Here is a 12,064-nt window from a genome sequence, read left to right as displayed (position 1 = left end):
CTACTAGTTTTTCTATTCGTCTGTAAATAATTCGTGTTAGTATTTTGCAGCTGTGTCTTATTAAACTGATTGTTCGGTAATTTTCACATCTGTCAACACCTGCTTTCTTTGGGATTGGAATTATTATATTCTTCTTGAAGTCTGAGGGTATTTCGCCTGTTTCATACATCTTGCTCGCCAGATGGTAGAGTTTTGTCAGGACGACTCTCCCAAGGCCGTCAGTAGTTCCAATGGAATGTTGTCTACTCCGGGGGCCTTGTTTCGGCTCAGGTCTTTCAGTGCTCTGTCAAACTCTTCACGCAGTATCGTATCTCCCATTTCATCTTCATCCACATCCTCTTCCATTTCCATAACATTGTCCTCAAGTACATCGCCCTTGTATAGACCCTCTATATACTCCTTCCACCTTTCTGCTTTCCCTTTTTTGCTTAGAACTGGGTTTCCATGTGAGCTCTTGATGTTTATACAAGTGTTCCTCTTTTCTCCAAAGGTCTCTTTAATTTTCCTGTAGGCAGTATCTATCTTACACCTACTGAAATAAGCCTCTACATCCTTACATTTGTCCTCTAGCCATCCCTGCTTAGCCATTTTGCACTTCCTGTCGATCTCATTTTTGAGACGTTTGTATTCCTTTTTGCCTGCTTCATTTCCTGCACTTTTATATTTTCTCCTTTCATCAATTAAATTCAATATTTCTTCTGTTACCCAAGGATTTCTACTAGCCCTCATCTTTTTACCTACTTGATCCTCTGCTGCGTTCACTACTTCATCCCTCAAAGCTACCCATTCTTCTTCTACTGTATTGCTTTCCCCCATTCCTGTCAATTGTTCCCTTATGCTCTCCCTGAAACTCTGTACAACCTCTGGTTCTTTCAGTTTATCGAGGTCCCATCTTCTTAAATTCCCACCTTTTTGCAGTTTCTTCAGTTTTAATCTACAGGTAATAACCAATAGATTGTGGTCAGAGTCCGCATCTGCCCCTGGAAATGTCCTACAATTTAAAACCTGGTTCCTAAATCTCTGTCTTACCATTATATAACCTATCTGATACCTTTTAGTATCTCCAGGGTTCTTCCATGTATACAACCTTCTATTATGATTCTTAAACCAAGTGTTAGCTATGATTAAGTTGTGCTCTGTGCAAAATTCTACCAGGCGGCTTCCTCTTTCATTTCTTAGCCCCAATCCATATTCACTTACTACGTTTCCTTCTCTCCCTTTTCCTACTGACGAATTCCAGTCACCCATGACTATTAAATTTTCGTCTCCCTTCACTATCTGAATAATTTCTTTTATATCATCATACATTTCTTCAATTTTTTCGTCATCTGCAGAGCTAGTTGGCATATAAACTTGTACTACTGTAGTAAGAGTGGGCTTCGTATCTATCTTGGCCACAATAATGCGTTCACTATGCTGTTTGTAGTAGCTTACCCGCATTCCTATTTTCCTATTCATTATTAAATCTACTCCTGCATTACCCCTATTAGATTTTGTATTTATAATCCTGTATTCACCTGACCAAAAGTCTTGTTCCTCCTGCCAGTGAACTGCTCTAATTCCCACTATATCTAACTTTAACCTATCCATTTCCCTTTTTAAATTTTCTAACCTACCTGCCCGATTAAGGGATCTGACATTCCACGCTCCGATCCGTAGAACGCCAGTTTTCTTTCTCCTGATAACGACATTATACAAATAATTATAACGATGAATATCGAAAACAGCATCTTTATTTGCAGACAGAAGAAGCAGCTGATACACTGTACTTATCTAGAATGTTATGGCACCCTGATAACACTGAAACAAAAAACGATATTTCATCTCAATACAAGATTGTATGCGTCTGAGAGAAACGATCTGTAATGTTATGACAAAGCAACAAATTTTGTTCGTTAAGCTTTGTTAGACGAAGCGTCTTCTCCTTTATCCAATACTAATGATACTGTCGCATTTTCTAACACCTTAGAAGGATATTGTCTCTTGTTCCGCATTCGTTCATCGTCTCACACAGAGGCATTAGGTATCTGCCTGTTCCGCCTTCACAAAGCATACGCCCATCGTATACTTGGTCGTCCCGTATCTCTCCTTCTTTTCGTGTCGTACTTCAGGATTTCCTGCGACACTTTCTCATCTCCCATTCTATCCACTTGCTGTTTCCACGTCGTTCTGTATTCAGTCATTTAGTCATTAACGGCACGTGCATTCAACTCAGTGCGAAGTTTTCATTTTTAATTAAATCTCTTCTTATGCAGAATCTCATGCATACAGCTGTCATTTTTCTGGTTATTTATCCAACTCTCGCTTCCATACAGCAGTAACTGTACTGACACAGACTTACAATTCGATTTTTACATCTTTTCAGATTTTGTAGTTAAGTTTTCTGTTTATTGTTGCACGTATTGTTTGTAATTTATGCATGTTCTCATCTATTTCACTATCACAATCATAACTCGTATCGCACCTCTGATTTTTAAAATGTCACACCTCGTCAATTGGTTCTATCTTCATTCATACCTTCGAGCGTATTGGATATTTACTTTGAAAGTCCATTACTTTCGTCTTATGTAATGAGATTTGAAGATAATTTTCTGTACATTTCTAGTTTATCATATGTACTTCTAACTGCATGTCATCTTTACTTTCTTGTGTTTTACTTCTTCATCTGTAAATTTAAGTGCAGATAGATCAGTGTGTTTCTTTGAATTAATTCCTGAATACTTCTTTCCTATCGTCATTATTTGAGAAAATATTCTACATAAATATTAAAACAGAATTAACAGGAAGAATCGAGGACACTATCGGCAAGAACCCAGAGCGGAATACAGTCATATTATTGGGTGATTTTAACGCACAGCTAGGAAAAGAGCGGAAGTATAAATACGTAGTGGGGGAATACTCAGCTCACATGCACACTACCAGAAATCTAGAACGACTTGTGGGACAGTGTAAAGCATTTAACCTGGTAATGAAATCAACGGCCTTTAACTATCTACCAAGAAAACAGAAGACATTGACTTCACTCAATAGATCATGTGGCCATTTCAATCAAGTCCTGTAGAGAAGTTCAGAATGTGAGTGTGTTAAGAGTGGCGATCCTGGACTCAGACCACTACCTCTCAAAAATAAAGTTCCGATTTCCACCTAGGAATAGAACAAAGTCTCAAACTCCCAAACTTAGCAAGTTTGACTTCGAAAACCTGAAAGCCTGCAATATGCTTCCAGAGAGAATGCAAACACTAGACCTTGAATGCAACAACTGGGACCAACTAAGAGACAAATTAGTAAAAGCCGCAACAGAAGTAGCCCCACTAATGAAACAGAAGAAACATGAGTGGTGGGCAAGTAACTGCGACAAAGCGATCGCAAAGAGACAAGCAGCTTGGCTAAGATGGAGCTCACAGAAGTCCGAAACAAATAACGAGAAATTCATAGAACAGCACGACTAACTGCCAAACCCATCAGACAGATTAAACGTCAGTACACTCAGGACCAATTGACTCAATTAGATGAAAGTTTCAAGAAGAATAACACTAGAAACTTTTACCAAACTTTCAATCAAAACCTTAGAATCTATGCCCCACCCAGCTTACACTTCAAAATGGTTCAAATGGCACTGATCACTATGGGATTTAACTTCTAAGGTCATCAGTCCCCTAGAACTTAGAACTACTTAGACCTAACTAACCTAAGGACGTCACACACATCCATGCCCGAGGCAGGAGTAGCGGTCGCGCGGTTCCAGACTAGCGCCTAGAACCGCTCGGCCACCTCGGCCGGCGCTTACACTTCAGAGGGCCAGATGGAAACAGAGCCTATGATGACAAAGACAACTGCCGCATATTGGCCAAATATTTTGAGAATCTCCTCAACTTTGAGTCCCCTAAAACTTCCTTTACCTATCAAGACAGTCCCAAACAACCAAACTCTCATCCTCCGACAGAAGAAGAAGTGAGAAACATCATTCAGTCCTTCAAAAAAACCAAAGCATCAGGAGAAGACGCTATAGTTGTAGAGCTGTGGAAGCAGGCTGGAGACAAAGCAATCAACAAGTTGACCGACATCCTACGTAACATTTGGGACACTGAGAAGCTACCAGATGACTGGATATCTGCTCTGATCCACCCCTTACACAAGAAGGGTTATTTGACTGACATAAACAATTATACAGGGATCTCATTGATACCAGTCACTTATAAGATATTATCTAAGGCATTACTGAACAGAGCAGAACCCCAGTTGGACCCAAAACTTGAGAGATTATCAGGGCGGTTTCAGAAAAGGACGTTCTTGTGCTGAACAGATTCTTAACTTGAAGTCAGTATTAAGTCAAATTAAACTAGCGAATAATCAGTACGTAGTTACTTTCTTTGACCTCAAGAAAGCATACGATTCAATCGACAGACATACTCGTATGAGAATTTTGCAGGAAATGGACCTGGACCAGAAAAGCTACAGCCTTATCCAAAAGATCCTGAGTAACACTATATCACGAGCTAAGTTCAGGGGAACACTTTCAGAAAGCTTTGAGATAAACACAGGAGTTAGACAGGGACACGGACTTTCACCTCTTCCCTTCAACTGTGCACTGGACGAGGTGATCAGAGAGCGGCGGAAAGAAATGGAAGTATAAAATATACCGAGCGGTGTTTACCTGGGACGCAAACGGAAGGGTCTAGTAATAGACTGTTTAGCTTTCGCAGATGATCTGGCACTTGCAGAAAGCTCAGTGGAAGTAGCAGTAAAGCAGCTCAATATGCTCAAACTCCAAGCTGCCAAGGCTAGACTTCAATTGTCACTAGAAACCAAAAAACCTCGCCAACATCAGTGATACTCCCAGCGAACTACAGCTGGAATAAGGTCAAATTGAGAAAGTTGACAGATTCATGTATCTAGGAGAATGGTTGGAACCTAATCTGTCAGAAGGAACAGCACTGACAACTCGGATTAATAAGTTACAATTAGCATATAGATTAACCAAGAACGTCTATAATAAGAAATGCCTATTTCACAACTCCAAACTAAAACACTACCAAACAGTTATTCGGCCTGAAGCCCCATATGCCTTAGAATACTTGAATCTGAACAGGAAAGGCTTGACAGATAAACTAGAGATTCGGGTGAGGAAAATTCTGAGAAAAATTCTGGGATCGATCTAAAGAGATGCTGAGTACAGAAGACAATCAAACCAGGATCTATACAATCATACTAAGGAAATCACATATGTAGCCAGGAAGAGACGTCTCGCTTTCTACGGGCATATCACAAGGATGGACCAAACAAGAGTGACCAACCGATTTCTCAGCTACTGGAAGAGCAGGAAGACTGTGACACCATGGCTGCTAGAAGTCAAGAAAGACATCCACGAACTGAGTATAGCTGAAAGTGACATTAGAAACCGAGCACTTCTGAGAAGGATACAAAAAGAAAAGGTTTCAGGACAGATCACCCCGTAAAAAGACCGATGCCCTTTGGACAAAGGAGAGAAAGGAGAAACATAGCCAGAGAATGCGGGATTACTGGGCGAACATGAAGTCCCTCTCCAGATTGAAAAGTTGAATATCGTGATCCTTAGGTGGCCCATTCGAAAGAAGAAGAAAACAGAATGAGCGAAAGAGAATGCCCTATTCTCTCATCCTTCGTAGCTATTACCTCATCTGCGACTGGATTCAGGACTTGCAGATGAAATTCAGCATTTCACGTTTAACGGAACAAAATATACAGACACAAATGTAATTTCCGGATTACCCCAAGGAAGTGTGATGGGACCGTTACTGTTTACAGTATATACAAATGGTCTCGTAGTATGCATCGGAAGCTCTTTAAGGCTTTTCGCTGATGATACGGTTGTCTATAAGAAATTACTAACGACATAAGACAGTGTTGATTTGAAAAATGGCCTACAGAAGACTGATGAATTGTGCAGTCTCTGGCAGTTGAGCCTGAACGTTAATAAATGTAACGTATTGTGCAGACACAGGAAAAGAAATCCACAACTGTGCAAATACACTGTTGATGAGAAACTGCTGCAAACAGTGTACACAGTAAAATCTCTAGGAGTAACTATCAATAATAGTTTTCAAATGACACTTATGTAGTAGTCTGTGCGGTACACTGATGAAAGTCGGTTGTAATACCTATCGAAACGGTTACGCCATCTATCTACAAATAAGAAGAATTTTGACGAAGTTGGCTTGAAAATAACCAAATAAATGAATATGTTATGTGTACACGTTGATACACTGAAAATACTCGCCAATCTATGCGAACAGAACTGGAGCAAATCTCTTGTTAGTTAATATAAAGACAGTTTTATGTTACATTGTATAAGATCTTTATAATGAAGGTTTGGTGTCTCATAGCGGTCGTAAAGTGGCAGACAGCTGCGTTTCAGTTCCGTTAATAAGGAAAATTGCATCAGTAATGTAGTTACGGCACTTTTATCTTCTAACTCGCTTTTAAATGAGATAAAGCTGTCTGTTGATTAATACATTCAGTGAAGACCTGTAGGACTGCTGTTAAAAATGACCATTAAAGAAGAATACCGATAACGACAGGGTAGAGAAACACATTCATATTTCCGAAGCATATAATGAACTACTAGAATATCGAAGGTCTTATCAGCAAATATATGTATTTTAAGAGAGATCATGGTCGACAGATTACAAATTATTAGTGACTACGTACCTCCCAGTTTTATTTCAGCTGTTCCCTGAGCCGTCTCGTCGTTGTTCGAAACGAAACACTGGTACATCCCTCTGTCCGTCCTCTCCACGTGATCTATTTTCAGCGTCTGAAACGAAAAGGAAATTATGAAGAAATTATTGAAACAAGAAAAGTCACTAATTTTATGGCATAACTTTTTTCCCTTAAAAACTTTGCTTTCCTTCTGGTCCTCTAATGTCCTAAAAAAGAAAGAAAATGTCTGTACGAATAGGATGCACTGCCACATGTGTCTCTGGAGATTGTCTTGGAGGCTGTGGATACTAGGGTGAGTCGCAAGAAAGTCGAGAAACTACAACAGATGGCGCTAATGGTCGGTGAAATTCTACAGAGATTGTATGAGGGAATTTTCTCCTCTCATTCACTTTTCTTTTATTCTTGTCATCAATCACATGACTGGTTTGCTGAGGCCCGTCGCAGCTTACTCTCCTGTGCCAACAGCTTCATCTCAGTTGAACACTTGCATCCCGTATCCATAATTATTTATAGGATATGTTCCAATTTCAGTCTTCTCCTAGAGGATTCATTCTCTAAAACTCCTTTTAGTACGGTGGAAGATATTCACTGATGCCTTAACACACATTCTGCCATCCTGTCCATTCTATATTCCAAAACTTTCTACATATTCCTATCCTCGCCGATTTTTTACCTTAGCAATCCACCCAATTTTCAACATTCTTGTGTAACACCACATCTCAAGCGCTCCGATTCTCTTCTTCTCAGTTTCCCCCATACTCCATTAGTCACTTCCAAACATTGTTGTGCTTCAGACGTATATTCTTAGAAATTTCTTACTTAAATTAAGCAAATATTTGATACTAATTAGACTTCTTTCGTCCAGGACTGTCCTCACTGCCTGTGCTAGTCTGTTTTCACGTCCTCCTTGGTTCGTCCGTCACATGTTATTTTGCCACCAAAGTAGTAAAATTGCTTCACTTCGTCTGCTTCATTGTCAGCAATTTTGATCTTAATTTTATCAGTAATCTCTCTTAGCCAAACCTCATTACTTTATTCTTTCTTCAGTTTACTCCGAATCCATATTCTCTACCCACCGGACTGTTACTTTCGTCTAGTAAATCCTGTATTTCTTTCTCCTTCCACAGAGGATAGCAATGTCAGAGTCTCTAATTGTCGATATTCTTTCACAGTGAATTTTAATCCCCTTCCTAAATCTTTTACTTTCATTGCTTGTTCAATGTACATACTGAATGGTGGGGTAGAAGACTGCATCCTGTCTAAAACCCTTAATAGTCGAATTTCGGTCTTCTTGTTCCATTTTTGTTGTTTGTTCTTGGTTCTTATACAAGCAATTTTCTGAGAATTTCGAACATCTTGAACTGTTTTACATTTTTGAACGCTAGGTCGACAAATCGTATCAGGGTGTCTTCATTTTCCTCAAACCTTGGTTCGGTTACCAAGCGCTTTAGAACTGCTTCTCCAGTGCCTTCACCTTTAGTGAAGCCTAACTGATGGTCCCCTAACAAATCACCAGTTTTCTTTTCCAGTCACGTGTGTTTCACTCTTGTTATCAACTTCTGACACTCGAACATGAGCTGTTGGGCTGATTGTACGATAGTTTTCGCACTTACCCGCCTTTAGTGTCTTAGGGATTGTGTGGATGATATTTATTCGGAAAGTCAGACGGTATGTCTCCAGTCTAGTCCCGTATATTTCTCACATAAGTCTCAATAGTTATTTGGCTGCTACTTCCCCCAACGATTTCAGAAACACCGAAGGAATGTTATATGTATGCCGCCTTACTTGTTCTCAGTTTTTCTAATGCTCTATTAAACCCAGCAATACTGCAGGACCCATGCCATCTGTAAAACTAAAGTCCGTCCGAATAGGCCTCGGAAGGTGCAACGGTACTGACCGACCTCCGTGACATCTTCAGCCTGTTGGCATCACTGGGTGCGGATGTGGAGGAGCACTTGGTCAGCACACTGCTCTTCCGGCCGCTGTCAGTTAACGAGGTAGGAGCTCCCTACTTGTCACTGAAGTAGCTCCTTAATTTGGCTCACGAGGGCTGAGTGCAGCCCGCTTGCCAACAGCGCTCGGCACACTCGACGGCCCGAGTCCTAGCCGAACGCGACAACTTCGGTGATCCGGTATTACTACTGCAGCAGTGCCACCACCTATACTGATTCCCAGTTCTTTTTCTGTCACGTCATCCGTCAGTTCCACATACGCACTTCTCCTCTGCGTTCAATGAAATTCCTCTTGCATTGTTGGATCCTTTCAATTTCACCAATTGTTGTTTAGACTTGTCTAAAAAATTGTTCAAATGTGTGTGAAATCTTATGGGACTCAACTGCTAAGGTCATCAGTCCCTAAGTTTACACACTACTTAACCTAAATATCCGAAGGACAAACACACCCACCCATGCCCGAGGGAGGACTCGAACCTCCGCCGGGACCGGCCGCTCAGTCCATGACTGCAGCGCCCTAGACCGCTCGGCTAATCCCGCGCGGCTGACTTTTCTATATGCTGACTCTGTCCTTCCAGTGACTATTTCTCTCTTCTGTCAGTAGTCTATCGAAGGTTGCTGGAGCAAACGAAGGGTACCAAGCCACCACAGGTCATTCCCATTTTCTGGAAGAAATCGCTGGACAGATTCACATATTTACAGACCTACGTCGCTGAAGTCATCTATGGGACACATATTATACTGAAGCATTATACTCATTCTGGATAACGAAAACCTCGTCTTTAAAAAATCCAAATGGGTTCCACATACAGAGATATCACGGAATTCTGGTCGCTCTGTTCGTCGCGGAGATAAAGACTGATTAACCAAAACATTATGACCACTGTCAATCGCGAGGTTGCGAGCACGTGACGTACTAAGGAAACATTGTAAGCGGCAGAGAGACGAATGGGCAATCACTACAGCGGAGATAACGGGCCGCAAATGCGGAAATCCACTGACATAAGCGGTTTTGACACATTGTTGTGGCACTGCGCCTGGACACGAGAATCTCGGATCGGCGGAGCTGGTCGACCGCTGGCGTACCTCTGTCGTGAGCATCTATGGAATGTGGTTGAGTGATGGTGGAATAACGAGTAGGTCGTCTCATCACAAATCATAGATGTCGGACGATCCTCCACTGCCCAGTCCAGGACAGGCAACGATCTGTGGCAGGTCTGATTACAGAGCACAATGCTGGTGCAGGCGCAAGTCTTTCGGAACACACGGTTCAAGGATCACTGTTGAACACGGAGCGCCACATCACGCGACTGCTACGTGTTGCTTTATTAACCCAACGATGTCGCCAGTCGGCTGTCGAACGAGTCGCATTCCTTATTAAATCAGATCGATAGTTGGGTCCTTATACGCCATCATGCAGGCAAATGGCTGCATGAAACATGCGCCGCGCCACAGATGCAGGCAGGTAAGGGCAGAATTATGCTATGGGATACGTTGAGTTGGGTTTCCACTGGGTCTTTGTCAGTAACCGAAGGCATCAGAACAGCACTGCACTACGTGCATGCTTGGAATCTCCCCCTACGACGATGACTGTTCGTCTTGCAAGTTCAGCGTCTTGCTACAGAGGTTTGAGGGGTATTATAGTGAACTCACATTGACGTCTTGGCCAGCAAATGTACCTATTCTGTACCAAGTGGAACATACATCGGGCGCCAGCTGCGTGTCGTAAACCACCATACCGTTATTTGCGGGAACTGCTTGACCTGTGCCTACACATCTGTTGCCACACACATCTGTAATCCTGTCAAGGATTTTTAGAATCCATGCCAAGCAGAATCTCATTTGTACTGTGTTTGAAAAGCGGAACAACACGCTATTTAACAGGTTGTCATAATGTTTTGCTTCAGCAGTAGGTGGTCGCGGTGTCCGACACAGTTCCACACTGTCGTTTAGGGAGCAAAATCCGAGTTTACCGCTTATCGGAGTAGATTTGTCACTGGCTTCAGGACTAGGTGATGACGTCGGAAAGTCCGCGAGGCTGTTCGCGGTCGCCACAGTTATTTGTATGGACGATATGCAGCGGCAGAACGCTGTAGCGAAACGAGGAAGATAGGTATGGGGACTGACTGTCAACCTCGTAAATGAAAATTAGTGCGCGTAATTAGGTGAAGAGGTCCAATACTTTTCGGTTACATTATTGGCGATAAACCACTGGAAACAGTAAGTGTATATAGCATTAACCGTCCTAAGAGATTCAAATTGGGCTGTCCACACAAAACTAGCTGCAGGAAAGTAGATCCGAGGCTGAGATTATTTAAAATAATCTCGAGGAAATGTAGTTCATCCACGAAAGAAATAGCTTATAGAACACTTGTTCGACTGGTTGTCGGGTGTTACTCATCAGTCCGCGCCAATTGCCTGTTTGGATTAGAAGAAGACATAAATAAGTTCCAACGCGGATAGGCGGGTTTCGCCATGCTTTGAACTCGCGTCCGGCCATCCTGATTTAGGTTTTCTTTGATTTCCTTAAATCGTTTGATGCAAATGCGGAGATGGTTCCTATGAAAGGGCAAGGCCGATTTCTTTTCCCATCCTTTCCTAGTCCGAGCCTGTGCTCCGTCTCTGATGACATCGTTGTCGAAGAGACGTTAAGCGCTGATCTCCTCTTCCTCCGTTTAACAAGCGCGAGAACTTTCCGAGACACTCAACGAGCTCCAGTCGCAGACGCTACAAGACAGGCGTTGTTCACCACGGAGTGATTAAGTCATACACTCTGAGAAGAGTCGAGAGACGTACTATATGAACAAATCCAAAAAGCTGAATAATTCAGCGCCTAATTTCAAGTACATTACAAGTGATTCAACAAAACGAATAACCGCGAACTAACAATAAAACTTCAAGTGCAATGTAGTGAATCATCTAAAAAGACAAATTAATATACGGTGCACGAGGAATCAGGCGTTAAGCATAAGCAAAACGAGAAAATTAACACAAAAAAGGGAACGCCACAAATTCGGTACCTTTATCTGCATTAGGTTTACGCGATATACGAGTAAGGGCGTAGTGTAGATGTCTCAACGTATAACAAGGTACTGAAGGCATTGCAGGCAATACTTAGTCAGGAGTGGACAGTTTCTCTTCACTACAGGTGTTCAATTCAATACCTATTCAGTATACTCTATGAAGAAATTCAGATTTCGTTTCAGCTGTTTACCGCATCGGAAGTGACGTATTGTTTTCTCAAGATGACCAAAAATGTTAAGCATTATATGTTCTCAGCCGCGACTACTTTTCGCTTTTATCTACGTAGCAACTTCACACAATTTGACACACTACGCCAACGATAAGACATCAGCACGAGAGGCGAAACAGAGAAAGAGACTGTTCATTGAGATCTGAAACAAGAGTTACAA

At 41.8% G+C, this 12,064-nt stretch overlaps 1 protein-coding gene across 1 annotated transcript in view; it reads right to left on the bottom strand.

Moving 5' to 3' along the window:
- Positions 1-12,064, bottom strand: part of LOC124594704 (Down syndrome cell adhesion molecule-like protein Dscam2) — a 160,156-nt gene that overhangs the window by 93,228 nt on the left and 54,864 nt on the right. Inside the window, exon 4 of the mRNA XM_047133072.1 lies at positions 6,688-6,793. Within this exon, the coding sequence (XP_046989028.1) occupies positions 6,688-6,793 (106 nt within the window). The remainder of the gene's footprint in view (positions 1-6,687; positions 6,794-12,064) is intronic.

Source organism: Schistocerca americana, chromosome 2, assembly GCF_021461395.2.
Source record: "Schistocerca americana isolate TAMUIC-IGC-003095 chromosome 2, iqSchAmer2.1, whole genome shotgun sequence".
In the NCBI taxonomy this organism is placed as follows: domain Eukaryota; kingdom Metazoa; phylum Arthropoda; class Insecta; order Orthoptera; family Acrididae; genus Schistocerca; species Schistocerca americana.
This window is presented reverse-complemented; position numbering and strand designations above follow the sequence as displayed.